This window comes from Lipophrys pholis (assembly GCF_963383615.2).
Source record: "Lipophrys pholis genome assembly, chromosome: 20".
Taxonomy (NCBI): domain Eukaryota; kingdom Metazoa; phylum Chordata; class Actinopteri; order Blenniiformes; family Blenniidae; genus Lipophrys; species Lipophrys pholis.
The window spans coordinates 19,541,805-19,559,716 of NC_137648.1; the positions used below are offsets into that span (position 1 = coordinate 19,541,805).

The 17,912-nt window shown below is 47.3% G+C and overlaps 1 protein-coding gene across 3 annotated transcripts in view; it reads right to left on the reverse strand.

Annotated features, from left to right (window-relative positions):
• Positions 1 to 17,912, reverse strand: part of jcada (junctional cadherin 5 associated a) — a 28,023-nt gene that overhangs the window by 2,976 nt on the left and 7,135 nt on the right. For all 3 annotated transcript variants that reach the window (XM_080489184.1, XM_080489185.1, XM_080489186.1), the window contains exons 2-4: positions 9,981 to 10,584; positions 5,103 to 6,047; positions 624 to 4,183 (exon numbers count right to left, since the gene is read on the reverse strand). In XM_080489184.1, coding sequence (XP_080345310.1) covers positions 624 to 4,183; positions 5,103 to 6,047; positions 9,981 to 10,384 — 4,909 coding nt within the window. In that variant the 5' untranslated portion in view covers positions 10,385 to 10,584. The remainder of the gene's footprint in view (positions 1 to 623; positions 4,184 to 5,102; positions 6,048 to 9,980; positions 10,585 to 17,912) is intronic.

Sequence of the window (17,912 nt, forward strand, 5' to 3'; positions counted from 1 at the left end):
CCGTCTCTTTTACATCTTTTTAAAATTCTTGACGGTTTCTCCCAAACTTTATGAACAATATTGCAAAAAAAGAAAAAAACATAGATTCCACTAACTTTACCTGTCAGTGTTCTTAATGTCACGATCGCTGATTTTCAGATTTAGTTATAGTTTTATAAGTTTTACATTTGCTGGCTCTGTAAGAAAAACTTTCAGTCAACTTTGGCTATCTCAATTTTTGTACTTTGAATAACAGTTTACCATGTTGGACGATACAGTATATTTAGTCGTTCCGTCTTCTGTATCCTCAGGAAGAGAGATGCCACGTTTGCTCTTTCTAAAACAGCAAAAATACTTTAGCGCATCTCTTATTTAATGCTAAAAACGAAAAGTTGTCATTTTAGAAGAAAAAGCTAAACTAACCCCGTCCTTGCGCAACACAGAGATAAGGAATTTAAACAAATCGCCTCGCCTCCCTCTTGGGAATCTTAACAGCACTTCTAATTGTGAATGTTTCATGTGCGTGGTTAAATATGGAAGACGATGTTTTAAAAGTCTTCGCTTCCAACGAGAGTTTCGTCGAGTTAGAGAAACTAGCCGTTAGCTTAGCTTTGAGCATTGGGAGCATGAGACAATCTCCTCACCTGAGACGGAGAGCGTTTCCTCCTCCTCCTTATTCGAGGGGCCACAGGTCCCGGTGCTGAAGCTGACGGGCAGCGTTATCTCTCTCTTGGGAACGCTGCGAGGTTTAGGAAGCAGCGGCGGCTTCTGGAGTTTGGTGCGTTGCTTCGGTTTGGGCGCCTTTGCTCCTTCAGCACCTCTCGCCGTCTTCGCTCGACTCTTCGCTGCTGCACTCTGCTCATCTTTCACCTTCCCTGAAACCTTCACTCGGTCTTCCTCCACGATTTTCAGCCCCACTTCTCCTCCGGCCTGCTCTTTTTGTGTTTCCACTGCTGCTTCTTTGCTCCCTTCATTGTCTGCTTTTAGTGCAATCTCAGAGGTCACCTTCTCTACCTCTTCTTCCTGTATTTTATTACTTACGTCTTCATTCTTCTCTCCTGGTTTACAGTCTTCTTCCAAATCTCCCAACCTCTCAAGAGTTTTATGTGCATTCTCGGGTTCATCGGGATTTCCTTTCACTTTAGTTATTTCTTTCTCCACTTCCTTCTCTTCTCGTCGCTCGACAACGTCGTCCTTCGACTCCTCCTCAGGTTCACATTCCTCCGTGTCTGTTTCATCCCTTTGCTTGGAATCAGCTTCTCGTTCGGAATCTGAACCCTTGAGGCTGAGGCGTCTTATCCGAGACACGGAGTCCAGTTCTTTAAGACGGGCCATTCTGTCCGTGGTCGACCTTCCCAGGGACGACAAGGCCGATGATGAAGAAGAGTTTAGCTTATCTTGCAGGGATTCGATTAATTTGCCCGCTCCGCCTCGCCCTTTCTTCTCCCCGCTGCATCTGCTCTGTGCCAGCTTCTCGCCGGGGGCGACGGGCAGAGACAGGGAAAGCTTACTTGGTGGGAACTCGGGCAGGCCTAGAACCAGCTGAGTGTCTGTATCCCGTTCATCTCCTGCGTCACTGTGGTCGTTGCTGTGCTTTAGTTCGTCACATTCCTCTGGTTCTTTTTGGATCTCGTTCAATTCAGTCTCCTTGCCTTCCTCCACGTCTGCTTCCTGTCTCGACGGGGATTCCTCTTCGACTTGCTCGTACTCGCTTCTCACCTGCTGCGTCTCTTCATTTGGACTTTGTTGCTGATCGCCTGCAGCTTGGTCCTCGTCTTCCTCGGACTCTTTGTCAGCCACTCCTAAGGCCTCGACTGGAACGGCTATACCCAGGATGCGAGCTGCCCGCTGCTCAATAGACTCATTTTCAGGGATTCCTTTAGCACATTTGACTTCAAACAGATTGCTGAGGTCCTCCGTGGGTAAAGAATTGGCTTTCTCTTGAATCAGAAGGTTTTCAAGGTGCCTATCAGCTTCAGTTGACTCGTTTCTATAAATGAGGGGCTCAGAAGTGACATACCTGTCCATGCCATCATAGTTAAACATAAAAGAAATCTCTCTGGCCAGCTTTGATTTAGAACTACTTTTCTGTGGTGACCTGCTGCCTTCGCTCCTGCTTCTACAGATGCTTAAATTGGGCGGTGGAACAGTGGTGCCTGATTTAGCCTTTCTCTCTGTATTCACCTTGGCGTCAAGCTCTTCCTTTGAGTTGTGCTCAAGGCTGTCACTATTTTTAACAACTTCTGTCGTTGTCTCCCAGGAAACCTGCATTGACTGACTAAGACCCTTACAATCAAGCGGAGAGGGGACGGAGAGAGAGCGTTGCATTGGCTCCCCTGGACCACCAGGGGTCTCTGTGTAGACGGTCAGCCCCACGTCTCTCAGTAAGGATTCTTGCGGGACAGGGATGTCTTGTTTGTAGAGACGGTTCGACTCATTGCTTGTGGGAACTGAGGACAGAGGATAGCTGTCTCTCGGGGCTGGGCCGGGGAGAATGGGCACATCCGTTGTATGAGGGATGCTATTGGCCTGCGGCCTGGTAAAAGCACTCCTCACCTCCATGGACTCCAGATCAGCAGGTGAAGCGAAGGACTTTGATCTCACTTTCATATTGCTGGGCTTTTCTGTGTGCAACGGTGGAAGACTGATTGCCTCCCTGCCTGGTTCTGGACTGGTAAAATGAGGTCCTGCTTTGAGTCGGGCTACTCTGTTATTTGTTCCATCAAGGTCATCAACAGACTTACTCGAAATTGGTCTTTTGCTAATCGTGTCTTCCATCTCCTTATTAATGCTTTCCAGCTCACCGATGGCGTCACATGGCCGTCGGTTCACCGGCTTTAGGAGAAACTGACCAAAGACCACTTGCTCAGAGGTGTCTGGAGGACTTTTCTGAGGAGAGGACGGCTGCTGGTCTCCTGAATTGTGCCGTTTGGACGGTGATGATGGGTCTTGTTGCGAGGGCTGATGTGATGATGACTGTGTTGGGCTGAGGCTGAGTCGGGAAAAGGCGCTATTGCTAGAAGGATTAAAGTTTTTCTGACCTGCCATGGGGTAAATATAAGAGGAGCTATTATCTGTCCCGACGCCGCTGTCTGTCGTCGAGTCTGATGCGGACTGTACAGGCTCCTGCTCTACAGGAGAGTTCTGGTGTTCTGGACTTTTTACACCTGTCAAAGGTGAGCCAGTCTGAGTTTCCTGATTGCGGTACTGATTTCCTGGCCAGGAGCCAGCGTAGCACAGCTCTTTTTCTTCGCTGGCTTGGAGTGCCCAGGCGTCTATGATCTCCTTCCTTAAAGGAGCCCTCTTATAGTTCCTCATTGAGGACGTGCTGCTGGTGTAAAAGTGGGAATAGTGGGTTTTGATGGGCATCTCGTTCACGGACCTGCTCCGGATATTCGGACTCTCTTTGAGGCCTACGGCAAAAGTGTCAGTGTTGGTGATGGTCAGGCTTGACATCGTCTCGTTGTTGTTCTGATCCGCGGCTAAGTCTTTACTGAAGTTCGTCGGGGTGTGAAGGGGAACAGACACAAGGCAGAAGATGGTCTCGCTCACTCTTCTCTTGGCATTCCTGTTGTTGTCTAGCCCCGAATCAGGGGCAATTTTCTTCACTTGGGTGATGGTTTCTGCAAAGACCTGGTCTGAGTTGGATCCCTGGCGAGAGGCGCTCCTTGGTCGCGGGGCCTGGAAGGCTGAGGAGGGCGATGGAGGAGGACGTTGGTTTTTGGAATATCTGTTGTTACAGTTTTGGTCGGGTGCTGGGAAGTTGTCGACAGTCTCTTTGTGCAAATCACTGTGCCACCTGTTATTGTCATTGTCGCTAGAAGACGTCTGGTTCGAGTCGTCGGCCATTTTCGCGGCAATGAAAGGCCCCAATGGCGGGGGCAGAAAGGCACTGTCGTCGGGCGCGGGCTCCGACACCGTGACGCTGGGAAGCTCGTTGCGGATGTGACGGATCTTGTCGGCGTCCGTCAGGGAGTTGCCACCAAGGGCTGAGGAAATATGGCGGATGCGGGGATCATCGAAGGGGATATACTGGACCCCTCCACCAGGACGCTCTTGTGTGGTATACACAGGATAAAGCTGCTTCTGGCTGGATGTGCTTCTGTCTCTCTGGGGGTCGGGCCAGGGACACGCCGGATGTCTGGTGAACCAGTGAGATCCATCTGGAGCCACGTGGATCTGCGGGTACACGTCCCCTCTGTACCTGAAACAACAGGTTCACACTTCAGCAACAGTGACTGCCCAATCCAAGACTGTAGATGGCAAACATAACAGTGAGTCAGACTGGTAAATAATAGTATTATAATCTATAAATAACTTGAACTCTAAATCTCTCTTTCTTTTAGTGCAACAAAATATTACCATCTTATTTAGCAGTTCATATATATTGAACTGTGCTTTCACAACACATGAAAAACATGACATTTCAATAAAAGAACTGCTATTTCAACAATATCGTGCCTCATTTCATCATCTGCTTTACAACTTCCTGATCACAGGGGATTTTCAGTTGACTATTTATATCTCTGAATGTAAAAAAACATCTGTCCACATGTAGCAAGAATTCAAAAATAGAGGCGGCTCGTTCATATTTTCACATATCTGAATAACTTCAAATTCTAGAAATTATCTTCGATGTAGACACATTTCAATATCAGCGTTTTAATCCTGATCACATGAACTGATTCACCACATAATACAGACTACAACCAGAGGGTTGTAGCCTGGCGGTCAAATATATTGCAGTTATTATCTTGTAATTTAGAATAGAACAGAACAGAACAGAACAGAAGTAATGTATTAATCCCTGAGGGAAATTATTATAGTTTTTTACTTATTTATTTAGAATTTTTTGAATTTCTCACAGCTGGCAAATTTCATCTGGTCCGTGTTTGACACATTCCTGATCTAGAAACGTCCACGAAACTCTGGCTTACCCAATACTGTGTATTTGAGCAAATGTCAAAGAATGACCTAATTTATTCTAGATTTTGTGTACGGACAAATTAGTCAGAAGATTGTCATAAAAGAAGAAAAAAACATCTTTCAGAGATCGGCTTCATCATTATCAATATAAAATGAAAGAAACATTAATTTAGTGCAAGAAAAAAAGACAAATTTACCTGTATTCGACAGCAATTTCACCATATCCCCGGCGCCCCCCTGGCATTAAGGGTGCTCTCTTATATGACGGGGGAGGGATGTATCCTGGTGGTCCAGACTCCTGTGCAAAATAATCCAGTTGGTGGGGGTCGCTTGGTCTCGACATGGGAATCGGCGTTCTGTCCCTGCCATGGGAGACGACCGAGTCTCTGCCAGATAGCACCTCACAGCTTCCCCTGATCTGCTGGTGCATCTCATACGAGGGAGGTCTGGGGGGTCGGGTGAAGCGGGGCTTTGGTGTTATTGAGAGCTGGGTGGCGCTCGCCGGCCTGCCATTCTCTGGCCAGCGCGGGGCTCTATATAAGTCGTGGTGCGACAGCGGGTGGCCATTGACCCGCCGGTACAGTTCCTGACCGGACGAGGTTATGTCCACGTATTGCAGGCTCTCGGGCTGCAGCATCCTGGGCAGCGACTGGGATTTAGCTTTGGTCCTGGGGTGGACGACCATGCCCTCTGGTGTCCTGGCATGTAGCCGCTGCTGCTCCTGCACCCAGCGATCGCCCTCGGTCTGTGACAGCTGGCGAGCGAAGCTCACAGCTGGACGCCACTCATCTGTCCCCAGGCTCTGGCACTTTCTCTCGTTGGCCATCCTCCACTGGTGGAGAGCAGCCTCCCTCTCTCGAGAGCGAGCCTGAGCCTGGACCTGGGCCTGGGCGTGCGCCTGAGCCTGGGCCTGGGCCGCCCAGCGTTGTCTCTCTTGAGCCGCCCTCTGTCGCTCCTCCGGAGAGAGCTCCTGGCCCCTCGCTTGTTGCGGTCCTTCCGGCCGGCTGTAGCCCCCCTGCACCCCTCCGTGAGGGTCTCTGAAGTCCGCATAGTCTAGCAGCACAGTGAAGTCTTGGCCTCTCCTTCTCCAGTAAGACACATCCTTGGACTGCGCCTGAAGACCTCGGGTGCCGTCGCAAAACCTGCGGTGAAGCACAGATACAAAGAGGTCAGTCAAAGTGCTTGCAAGGTGGTTAGTGAGCATTTATGAGACGACCGATTCTCTCCACCTTTCCAAAGCAAGAAAACACTCTTATAACTCACCCTGAATATCTGAGCATCAAACACTTTTTTTTCCTGTTAAAGGTCCCCCTCTTCTTCCTCACACCAATCGCCTGCATGTCCTTCTCACTGATTTGTCCTCTCCTACCTGGAAACTCCATCCTCAGCATCTTTACCCCTTAAATAGTCATCATTCCTCTTAAAAAAAAAAAAAAAAAGATCATCAACCTCACCTCGCTCACTTTCCCACCAAACTATAAAACAGTAAAGCCGGGGTGTCGACACATATTAGTTCAGGGGCCACATACAGACCTATTCCATTTTGAGTTTGCTGGACCAGTAAATTAGTCCCATAATAACCTTTCAATTTTAACTTTGTTTTTCTTTGTTGTGGCGCACAGTAAACGTGATGGAAAAACAACAGATTTCGGCCAAAAACAACAACAATCTCAACATCAAGCCAATTCTAATGAAACCTTTTGGTGCAAAATACAGTGAAATGTCAAAAAAAAAAAGCAGTTGCATTATCACCCTGACAGCAAGGCTCTGCGGCAAATGCTAGTGTGGGTATGTGAAGAAAAATGTAAAACTCTACCAAATAGAATGCGACTGGTACCACTGGAAAGAGTAGAAGAAAACCCGACCAAAACTATTCTGATATCTTAACAAATGAATAATTTATAGGCAAACGAAGTTTATGAATTAGTGCAATTTTTTTAAAGGGAAGTGCTGCACAGATCTGTGACCAAAAACTTTGGACATAAAAAGACTTGTAGTTTCTTTAATAACCAAGATATCTCAAAGAACCTTTCAGGGAGGGTGTATCGCTATATAATCTTCAATCTGAAGGAATAATATTATATAGTTTAAGTTTGTTCTTGGTCTGAAATAAATGTGATAGTATTAAGATTGGAGCTGCCACACTCCACTACCATACTTCTACATACTACATACCACCATACCATGTTTATTGTATTATTCACTTTTTATCCATATACATGTTTGTTTTTTTAATAACATGGTAAATGTGTGTCACGTATTTTTATTATATTGGTCAATGACAAATCAAATCCTGTCCCTCTTCCTCCTCCTCTTCCTCTTCCTGCTCAGTCAACTTTCTTTCTGAACCATGCAAAGTTATGAAACTTCGGGATTAGAAAGTCAAAATACTAACAAATACATCGCTTTGCTTTTCAAAAGCGTCCCTTATTCCGTTGAAGTTGTTTCTGTGTGTTGAAGTCCAGTGAGTTTTTAATACGTTCCAGAGACGGTCTGAATGTTGACGGAAGTGAAAAATTCAAAACGGCGGAGGACGAGGAGTTTCCCGACTACGTATTTCTAGGGAATCCCGAGGAATACTGCGACGCTTTCCAATCGAAATGCATATTTTCCGGGTAAGACGCAGCGCGTCACTGTCCAAAATGCAGATCACAAATCGGGAAGAAAATAACGGCCGTGATCTTCACAGACCAAGCTGGTGTGCCGTCTTTCATTATGTTTTAATCGCTACTCTTTAAACAAGAAATTTGCTAAAAAATAAAAATCAGTTTTCTTTGATATTTCGACCATTTTCTGGCCGAATTAGAGCCTCTTGCGAGCCATTTTTGTCCCACGGGCCTCAAGTTTGACACCCCTGATCTAATCTAATGGATTGTGTCAATTCTGCAAGAAAACTAAAGCTCTGTCATGATCAAAACAAACTGCCAAGGTTTAAAGGGCGTGAAATAAACAAGCAGACTCCTGTCGAAAAGTCAATTGAATTCCATAAAGGGTGCGCCAAGTTTTCGTTCATCCACACGTGTTGCACATTTGTCAGGAAGCTTTGCTGCAAGCTGATGTTCTGTTAATGTAACTTCGAGGGATGCGCAACTCAAATATTAGATTTTTGGACGAGTCGATGGACCATGATTCAATACTCCATGGACAGGTTGGGGAAGAAACACACATAGCCGGAGCAAATCGGTACTATTAAAAGGATAAGAGGCAAATATGATCACTTTGTTCAGAAGGTGAGGAGATTGAATAGAAAAGAAAGCCTCTCCCACTAGATGGAGACAGATGACCGTGAGTGGCAGTGCCAGGCTTGGTAATTGTGATTTTCTATGGGGCATAATGAACATATTACACAATGACAAACTGTGACTGTTAGTCCCGGATGTCCTCCAAAACAGATCAGAACACAGAGGACGTTCCGCCGACAATCCCCCTCCATCGCTCTGTTCTCCAGCTCTTAATCTGAGAAAATGAGAAGCTTCTTTGTCAACCCTGAGAGGAGGCGAGGAGGCGAGGAGGCGAGGAGGCTCCTGCTCCGTCGCCGACGAAACGTTTGGACGGCAGACCCGACGGATTACAGCAAGACGCAGCGGCTCTCCGCTCGCCGCCTGATCATTTCAAGCTATTTGCGGCGTGACAGACTGAGTGACAACGTAAACAAGAGGCGAGCACATGTGCGCTCCCCCCCCCCCCCCCCCCCCCCCCGAGGCCGAGGACGCTGAGCGTCCTTGACATTTCCATCCACGATCGTCGCTGGCCACGGACGTTTGCTGCTGCATAAAGGAGGGCGGGGGGGGGGGGGGGGGGACTAGCAGTGGCAGTCAGCTAAATTTGAGGGCATCTCATGTAAGATGAGTTACCATCATTAGTCTAATTGGGTCTAAGTAGCACTGCCTGGTGGGAGTGCCAAGATGGGCCTGTTTCTTATCTAAACTAAAGCTGCCAGGCAAAACGGATTTGGATTGGGGGTGGAGGTGGGTGGGGGGGGACAAACAACAGACTGAAATCGCAGAACATATGTCTTAGCAATTCCCACATTCCCCAATAGAATGCTCTGATAGCGCTGGCAAACGCAGCGACATGAAAATGCGGATTAAAAAAAACAAAAAAAAAAAAACACCACCACATGAAAACCACTCACACAACCGTCGACATTATTCAAGGTCATTTGACTATTTCGAGATGCTCTGTCACTGGCTGGTGGCTAAAACGGATTCGGAAGGTGAAAAAAGAAAAAAGAAAAAAGAAAGTCATCCAAACACAATGTGGGAAAAGGAAAAAAAAAAAAACACCAACAGATGAGCCTGCCTAATTGTGTGGACTTGGGAACAGCTGTATTGACTTTGTCTCAGTTTCAGCATTGTAACCCTCAGAACCAGTGCAAATAGGCAAAAACGAACAATCCTGCTTTCAGAGCAAAGACACACGCTGGCTGCAGCCGGGCGAATATCTGTGGAAATATCACACGTTCCTGCGCTGCTTACCCGAGAGGGTTTCAATTGCATAACTCCAGACGGGGCTAAATATAGCCATCGCTCGATATACATATTTAAATAAACCCTATATGAATCCTGTATTATTGATGGGGCATGTATTATGTAAGTGGGGATAATGCTTCTTGAAAACAGCAGCAGCCACTTATATTGTTTATGTATGAAGGTGGAATGAGGAAGGAGGGAATCCTGACAAACATGGCAACCCGTGTGCCCGCGTGCCACTGGGCACGCTCCAACTGGGCGCGTTGGTTCGCCCGAAAGCTGATTTGATTGCAACTCCGAGGTCCCGGGTGGCAGATTAAGACTCCAGCACACATGATCCCTCCCTCCCTCCCAGAGTCTTGATTGGGAAAAGGGAATAGAGAAGGAATGAGAGCGATGACGGGAGGGACTGAGCGGCGGCGGGAGGCCGCTCCGTTTTAGAAAAAACGCAAAATCCCCCGTTTGCAAAACCGCTTGATGAATTATTTGGTGCCGTTAATGCGCCCCATCAAAGCCAACGACCGGCGAGCCGATGAGGGGTGAAGAGGAACCGCGGTGAGGCCGGGGCATGCAGACGGGCGCGCGGCGGCGGTCGTGTCTTACCCGCTGTCCGAGGTCAGCGACTCTCCCAAGGAGTGGGTGTCGGTCTGGCTCCGGTTCTCCCCCTCGCGTCTCGGCTGGCTCCGGTCCCTCAGTTCGTTGTTGTTGTTGTTGGGACAGGCGCCGCCGCCGCTTCCCCCGCCGCCGCCGCCACCACCGTACACCTGGGGCTGCCTGGTTCCGCCGCCGTTCCCGTAGGCCACCACAGCGCCCCGCTCGTAGCCGTTCACCGCCCGCGGGCCGGGCCTGTTCTCCAGGATCTCGTGGTGCTTGCTGTAGGACGGCGGCGAGGATGGGGGGGGCTGGCGGGACGAGGCTGCGGGGGCCGCCGGGGTCGGGGTGGACGAGGTGGGATGTTTGGGCAGCTTGTATCCATGAGAGATGAGGAGGTCCTCCACGCTGTACATGGTGGCATTTGTTTATGCTGGTGTGTTTTCCTTTTTCTTCCCCTCCCTGCTTTTTATTTGTTCTTTCTTTTTTTTCTTTTTTTTTTTCTTTTTTCTTTTCTTTTGCGGAGAGGAAGGTAGGTCTGTCGTCAAGGCGTCTCTGCTTCTTCCCGACGTGCAGCGGCAGGATCACCGGCACTGCTGCGCCGCCGAGGCCATCACTGGGAACACAGAGAGAGAGACAGAGAGAGGGACGACATGAAGTGGCGAGACGAGACACGGAGGAAAAGAAGGTGACGCTAACCCCATTATCCCACTTACCCGCGTCCACCTTTTCACCCAAAGGTTCTAACCTTTGCGGACGCCGCCGAGCACGGAACACACACACACACACACACACACTCAAAAAAAAACAAAGCCATTTGTGACTCCGAACGGTCCCTCCCTGTCGTCTTCTCCTGATCCTCATAGCAACAAACCTCCTGCCATCTCACCCAAACGCTCCTTTACCAGGAAGTAAACAAACGTACTCAACAACAACCCACAGCAGCGTAATCATCAGCGGCGGCGGCGGCGGGGGTTTCCGAGAGCTGCCGGTGGTGCAGAGATAACACAAAATGTCAGTGTTTACAGTGGGTTCCCTGCAGACTCCCGTACAGTGGCTGTAAAGGAAGCTGCGCGCCGCCTGGCGCCGTTCAGAGTTGAGGATTGTTCTCCTGTCGGCTCACCTCTTATTATTATTATTATTTTTGGGGGGATCTGAGTTGGATTCAAATTCAATAAAAATAAAATACATACAACTATTGGTCTAAAAATGCATTTAAAACAATACTGCCTATCGGAAGTGAGAGGGGGAATCAGCAAGTGATTCAGTGAGTTATTTAATTCAGTGTGCTGCTTCTCCCAGTGAATTTGGGTCACATTTAAATCTTGTTCCACAGTTAGTTGACTACATTCACAGTGCACGAAACAAAACACACTATGTGGGGAAGTCACCTGAGGCAGCGGGCTTTCTGATGCTTCACACGTTAAACCACTAATTAATGGAGATTATAGGCAGACGTATCAAGATAAAAACTCGCATCCTTCTATTTACTGTTGATTGAATTTACATTGGAAAACACACAGATACCAAAGTCATGACTTGGCTGTTTCTCATTAAATACGACGAGAGACTGTGGCCACAGTCAGTTTGAGCTTTTCCCCACATTGTGTTTCTTACCTGATCTTTAAGCTTTTATTCCATTTCATTTTAAGCCAGGGGCCACATGCAGCACAATTTCATCTTGAGTGGGCCGAACCGATGGAATGATGTCACGATAACCTTTAAATTCAAAGTTTTTCTTGGTTGTGGCGCAGCGTGAATTTACAGCCGATCTGTTTTTTTGATGTCTTTCGACAGCTATGGCTTCAATTCCTTTGGTTTAAATCAGGGATGTCAAACATAAGGCCTGTGGGCCAAAACGGGCCTGCATGAGGCTCCGTGATGAAGAAATTCTGCAAAACCTAACAATTGCAATGGAGAATTCCTATAATCTAGACATAAATCGAATTTTAATTCAACTTTCTGGTTCAAAATACAGTCAGATGTCCCCCCCCAAAAAAACTGTTGCATTATGGGTGTTTTTACCAACTCATCCTGACAGCATGGCTTTAAAGCTAATGCTGGTTTACTAGAGTTCATGGCAGCAACACCGATATCTCAGTTTGCGTCTCAGTGTCTAGTGTCATCATTACAGTTGGGAAAGCATTAGAAAGTGAATGTTGCATAATTAGGCCCCTATAAGAAATTTGTTTAAAAATCGATGTTTTCTGTGAATCTTTTACAACTTTCTTGGTGGTTTGGCCCGACCGGAGCCTCATGCAGGCCCGGTTTGGCCCACAGGCCTTATGTTTGACATCCCTGATTTAAACCGAACGTATTGAAGCCATAGCTGTCGAAAGACATCAAAAAAATAGATCGGCTGTAAAACCACAATATTCACTTTTTAGGAATTCCTTCCAAACAAAGTTCCAAATTTAGCCAAGCGAAAACAACCTTGGGCAATACCAATGAGACTCCACATGGGGGGGGGGGGGGGGGGGGGGGGGGGGGGGGGGGGGTGAAAAACAATGAGTCTATTGATATCACGGGATCCCAGTGAGAGTAAAATAAAAGCTCCAATAAAACTATAAATCCTGGTAATCACAAACGGGTACATGTATAACTGGATCAACACCTTGGGAGGAATGTTCCTGTGCTTTAATCTCAGACCCAGAGCTCAAAGCAAAGAAAAAACTTTGACATCACATTACATACGAATGTTTTCAGAGTTGCCTTCAGTCTTCAATAAAAAAAGAAAAGGCCTGCGAGTATCAGTCTGAGGGACTGATGGAGAATTGAACTGATGATACCCAGCAAGCGCCGGCTCTTGATGTAATGCCCTTGATGAAGTCATGCTTGCTGCCTTGTCAAAAGGACAGATGCTGCCGCGGCCCACTCCTCCAATACTCTCCGCTGCATCAGACTGCCAACAACCTGGCCGTCCTTAATAAGACATGGCACACAGGAGCAGACACCGCCAGACCCGGTGCCAGAACACAACGCAGACGCTTCGAACGCCAATCGCGCGATGATCGGCGAAGCGGCACGAGGTGAAGTCGCTTGTTTTTCCTTGCTGAGAAACGGACCTCTCCGAGATGTATTCCACCGCAAACAGATTAGCATTTGTTTTGCTTCTGAGCATTTGTTTCGTCGCAATCGTCCCTAAGAGGAGAGGCATGTGGGGGGGGGGGGGGCAGTGTTGGGGCTCTGCCTCAAAGGGCGGCATCGCTACTCGTCTTCCTCCGTCTACCTGAAACCCCCCGGGACATCCCACTAGGTGATTAACTGGATCCAAGACCGTGAAATGGCGCCCTCTTTGTACGTCTGGCTCTCTAATACGATTATCTTTTTCATTTAAAACCTTAAACCTGTTAGTTTTGGGGGATTGACTCTTGGCGCTTACCCAGTTAATACTTTTGTCAAGTTTAACTCTGTGTGTCTTTTTGGGTATTTTTTTCCGTCGTATGTCTTCAAAAGGAAGCTTGTTTCCAGTCGGCTCGGGAGATTCTCTTGAGCCAGAGTCAAAGAAGCGAAGGGTCGTGGGTTCGCTTCATTTGCGTCCCGATGAGCACGCAGACCTCGCACAAAGGCAATTCCTCACTGACCATCACTCCGCGAACTTTCGCTGAACCTACAGCCGGGCAGCAGGCCAGTGACGACGCTCAATAAGTCACGGTGTCTGCTCCGCGAGCGAGGAGGCAATCTAAGATGCTAATATTTGTCGACACGGATACGTCACTTGAAAAACATGAATTCGAGTTTTTCCTGTAAATGAAGTGGCCAGCCTGCAGAGGAACCCGCATCAGACTTTGAGATCAGCGGCTCCTCCGACATCACAAAGGCTTAATTAGGTGAGCCTGGGGTCAAATTCATAATTCTGATAATACTTGTGGTTTTTGCATATGAACCTGCATTAATCTGCATCCATATGCTCTGTAATCCAGCTAAACCCATAATCTGAGGCAATTGCTCACGGTGTCGTCACTGGACCGGGATTATCTCTAGTCATCGGTGAAAGTGAGGATTTCCTCCTGTAAAGTGATCCGCCCTCGCGAAGCAACACCCCCCCCCCCCCCACCCCCACCACCACCACCACCACCACAACTCCTTCCATTCGTATGACAAGCCCTCTGTTTAAATATCGCTTAATGCTGTTACGCAATGGAATTACCCATTTTATATCAAATAAAACCTCGGATTCAAGCGACAGTGTGCAACAATGGGCGGCTTTCATCCCCAAAACACAACAACATTGTGTTGCGCCACAATGCCTTCTTGTGTTGGAAAAAAAAAAAAAAAGAAGAAGCAGAAGAAAGACGGTGGCTTTGCGGCCTTTAGGATTTGGTAACTGGAGAAGAAAAAAAAAAGAGGACAGAAAAAAGTATGGGGGCTGGGAAAAGCAGGGGCTGATCTGCTGTATTTTTAATGACACTACGCACTCAGAGGGGAGTATTAATAATGATATAGTTTATGGATAGCATATGCCGCTAAGTAAGCTAAAAATAAACAGAACCACATGACGGCTGGCAGCCGGGCGCCGTCTCTCATCGCACCGCCGCTACTGTAACAGCATGAGCGAGCCACGTCAGCTTCAGGTCGACGGAACTTCTTAGTGAGGCCTCGTTTAGTAAAAGCAGATTATTTTTTATTTTTTTATAAATAAAATCTTTTTTAGATGCATCATGTATGTAGAGGGGTGGCGTGCCCTTCCTGGTGGCTACACCGGCGGCGGGCTGCAGGGGCATGACGGCTTCCAGGTTGACAGTTTGGTGTCAGCTCCTTATTCATGGCCCAGCAGAGACGGGGGGGTGGGGTGGGAGGTAGAGGAGGGAGGGAGGGAGGGAGGGAGGGAGGGAGGGAAGACAATGCTGGACGGACAGGGATTAAAAGAACCGACAGCTTTTGAGGGGGTTCGGCAGCAGCACAGATCGTATTGATCACAGGCCCCACATGGGAAGGTTTAGCTGGATAAACAAACTTTATGGACAGAAAGCGTGCGGAGAGCAGAGAAAGTGCCCCGCATGACAAATCCCGGGGACATTCTTGTGTCCAGAAAACATTGAGCAAGAGTGATTAAAGTTGTCTCGAAGACGACACATATGTGCTAAAATAGTAGATCCTGCTTTAAAAGTGAAGCACGACAGACAAAAAAACCCAACAACACATATCTGGATTTAACAGGCTCCACCACAACAAAAGAAATCTGAAACACCAGAGCCTGGAACCCGAGAAAGGACGATAAGCCCGCTTCCTAAAATATTCCACGAGAGCCGCGCCTCTCCAGCACATTGTTCCCAGCCTCCTTGGATCTGCAGCAACTGACCCGGGTGGGCATGCACTTGGCAAGTCCGCGGGCCGCATCTGCCGGCACTGTGCACGCACAGGGGTTTCTTAGGGGTGACGGGACCCGTCGCATTCTGCAAGCAGCAGCGCTCCGCGGCTCTGTTTTTCCACGTGACATCACCGCGTCCAGCGGAGGGGCAGCCGCTCTTCCTGAGGAAGTGCGTCGTCGCGGGAAACGGAGGAGAGCCGGCGGTGTCGCAAGTGTTTCCAATCAGGCGCTCGGCGGGGTCCCGCATGTCCCGGGGAAACAAGGCGCAGGCGTGGCCTTTTCCTTTTTTTCTTCTTTTTTTTAGGGCTCGGTCCGGAGAAACAAACAGCCGGCGACGACCTCGAGCCACGTTTCACCCGGAGTGACCCTCCGCGCTCCCCCGCCTCAGGTGGAACGGTAACTCAGCAACGTGAAGAAGTGGGCACATGATCTGGGGAGCTGCATGGCCGCCAGACACAAACCATCCATCAGGAAGAATCCCACAGGGCTCAGCAGCCGCCACAGTTTAGGACAATTATGACTCGCTGCAACAGTGAAAAATGGAGGCTGTACACTGGGATGAAACGATTACTGGTTTAACGGTAAGCTGCGGTGGAAATTTTGAGTGACACGAAAAACAAAAAAAAAACCTTTGAGACACTTTAACAGCTGAAAGCGCGGTAGACTCTGGTATTGACCAACGCGAGTGTCTCAGACACAGGGGACGTCATTTTTCTGTCTTATAATGGAGACAAAGGGACATTTTACTTTATTGATTACCTTCGAAGGTTTTGTTTTTTTCTGCGTGTGTTTATTTATTGGTTTGTATGTATGTATTTTACCAACTTTTCACAAAAACTGCTCAAATGAGTTACATGGAATTTTCAGGGATGATTTGTCATCATCCAAGAACCAATAGATTAGATTTTGGGACGTTAACGGCAAACTCTTTCTGAATAAATCAAAATAAAAACTGAAAAAATGTCCCATACAAAGCGGATGAGAGAGGCGCCTCGTGGAGGAGATAAAAGGAGATCATCGTCTGTTGCCATGGAGACGCTCCCTGCTCAGTGCTTGACACAGTGATCGACCTAGTTAGCATCGGTATGAGTTAATGGCTATCATGCTCGCAATGCTAACTGAGTTCCACAAACAAATGTGGCGTTGGCAAAGGTCTGCGCTCTACCGAGTGTAGCTCTACTTATGATTAGGAATTTGAAGAACATGGGCTAAATTTCTGTTCTTCTTTCTGCGATACAGCTTGGTGACATTTTGCTTGCACTGTAAGGCAAATACGACGGCAATGGAGGTTTTTTTCAGAGGTACTGTAGAAGCCTTACGTTGTCGTACAGTGTCACCTAGTGGTCCCAGATGGTATATATCAATATATTTGGAGAAATTACTTATTTCTAAATGAACCAAGTACTTAAAAACAAGTGTAACTCAGGCCCCTATAACCCCGTTTACACAACAACGACTTCAAGTAAAAATGAAAACCTTGATTACACGACAACGCTGCTCTAGCGTGTCATGACTCCCCGTCGATAATCTCTTGGGACTTCATACTTGTGTTTTGACAGTCACCGTAATACCAATCCAGTCTGTGTACTCCCATTGTTCATGTTTATAGCATATTCATCTTGCACGCATCTTTGTGTGTGGTTTCATTACAGAAAACAAACAACAGCACCCACTAGTGGCCAAACATGAAACTATTCTGAAACAAAAACTAACGCGGCTAAATTAGCAAACGAAAGGCGCTCATCTGTTCGCCAGCATCAGCTTTAGATCTGAAGGAGAGAAAGTCTTCATCAGATTTAAAGCTAAACCCACTAAAGACCGTCAGCTGTGTCCTCACCACACTCCATACACATCTGACCCATTTAGAAATCATCGTAACGGTGCCTAAGAGAATGAAAAAAATCATGTCATCACGCTAATGTCCTTTTAAAATACAAAACAAAAAGTAATATATTTTAGATAAGTAATTAGAATGGAAGGATCAGTAAACCATATTAAGGCCAATAAGCTTGGAAAACCAGATTTCTATTCATTTTAAATTACAAATGTTTAGGGTAGAAAAACGTACACAGAATCAGTCAAAACTGGGTAAATGTCAGAAACAGTAAGCACAATAAATTATAGGTAAAACTTGGACTGTGTCCACAATTGTAGTGTCATTTAAAGAAAATGAGTCATATTTTCGAGTCTGGCTTGCACTTCATTTTTCTAACATGAGGCCAAAGGAAGTAAACCTTATATCGGAGGCTTTAACAGTGTACATTACGCAACAGTACTTTCATAACTTCCACATCGATGTTGTTTGCCGGGCTAAATGCACTTGTGGGGATTACAGCGTTGGTATTTGTAAAAGCTGAGAGCACACGATCGCTTATAAAAATGCATAAAAAGAGCCGAAACAGTGGCGGAAATTCCTTGGGTGGAGGAAAGACGCGCTGCGAGGAGACGAAGGTTCTGACGCCTGTCAGACTCTGTCTGGTTTGGTTTCCACGTCTTGGGTTCACGTTGTTTTCATACTTCAGTCAAACCACACTGGAGTTTCAGAACTGGGTCAAGACCCATTTTTTAAGAGGACTTGGCTCAGCTTGTTTGACTCCAACCAAATCTAACCAGTACAGACACACTACTCACTG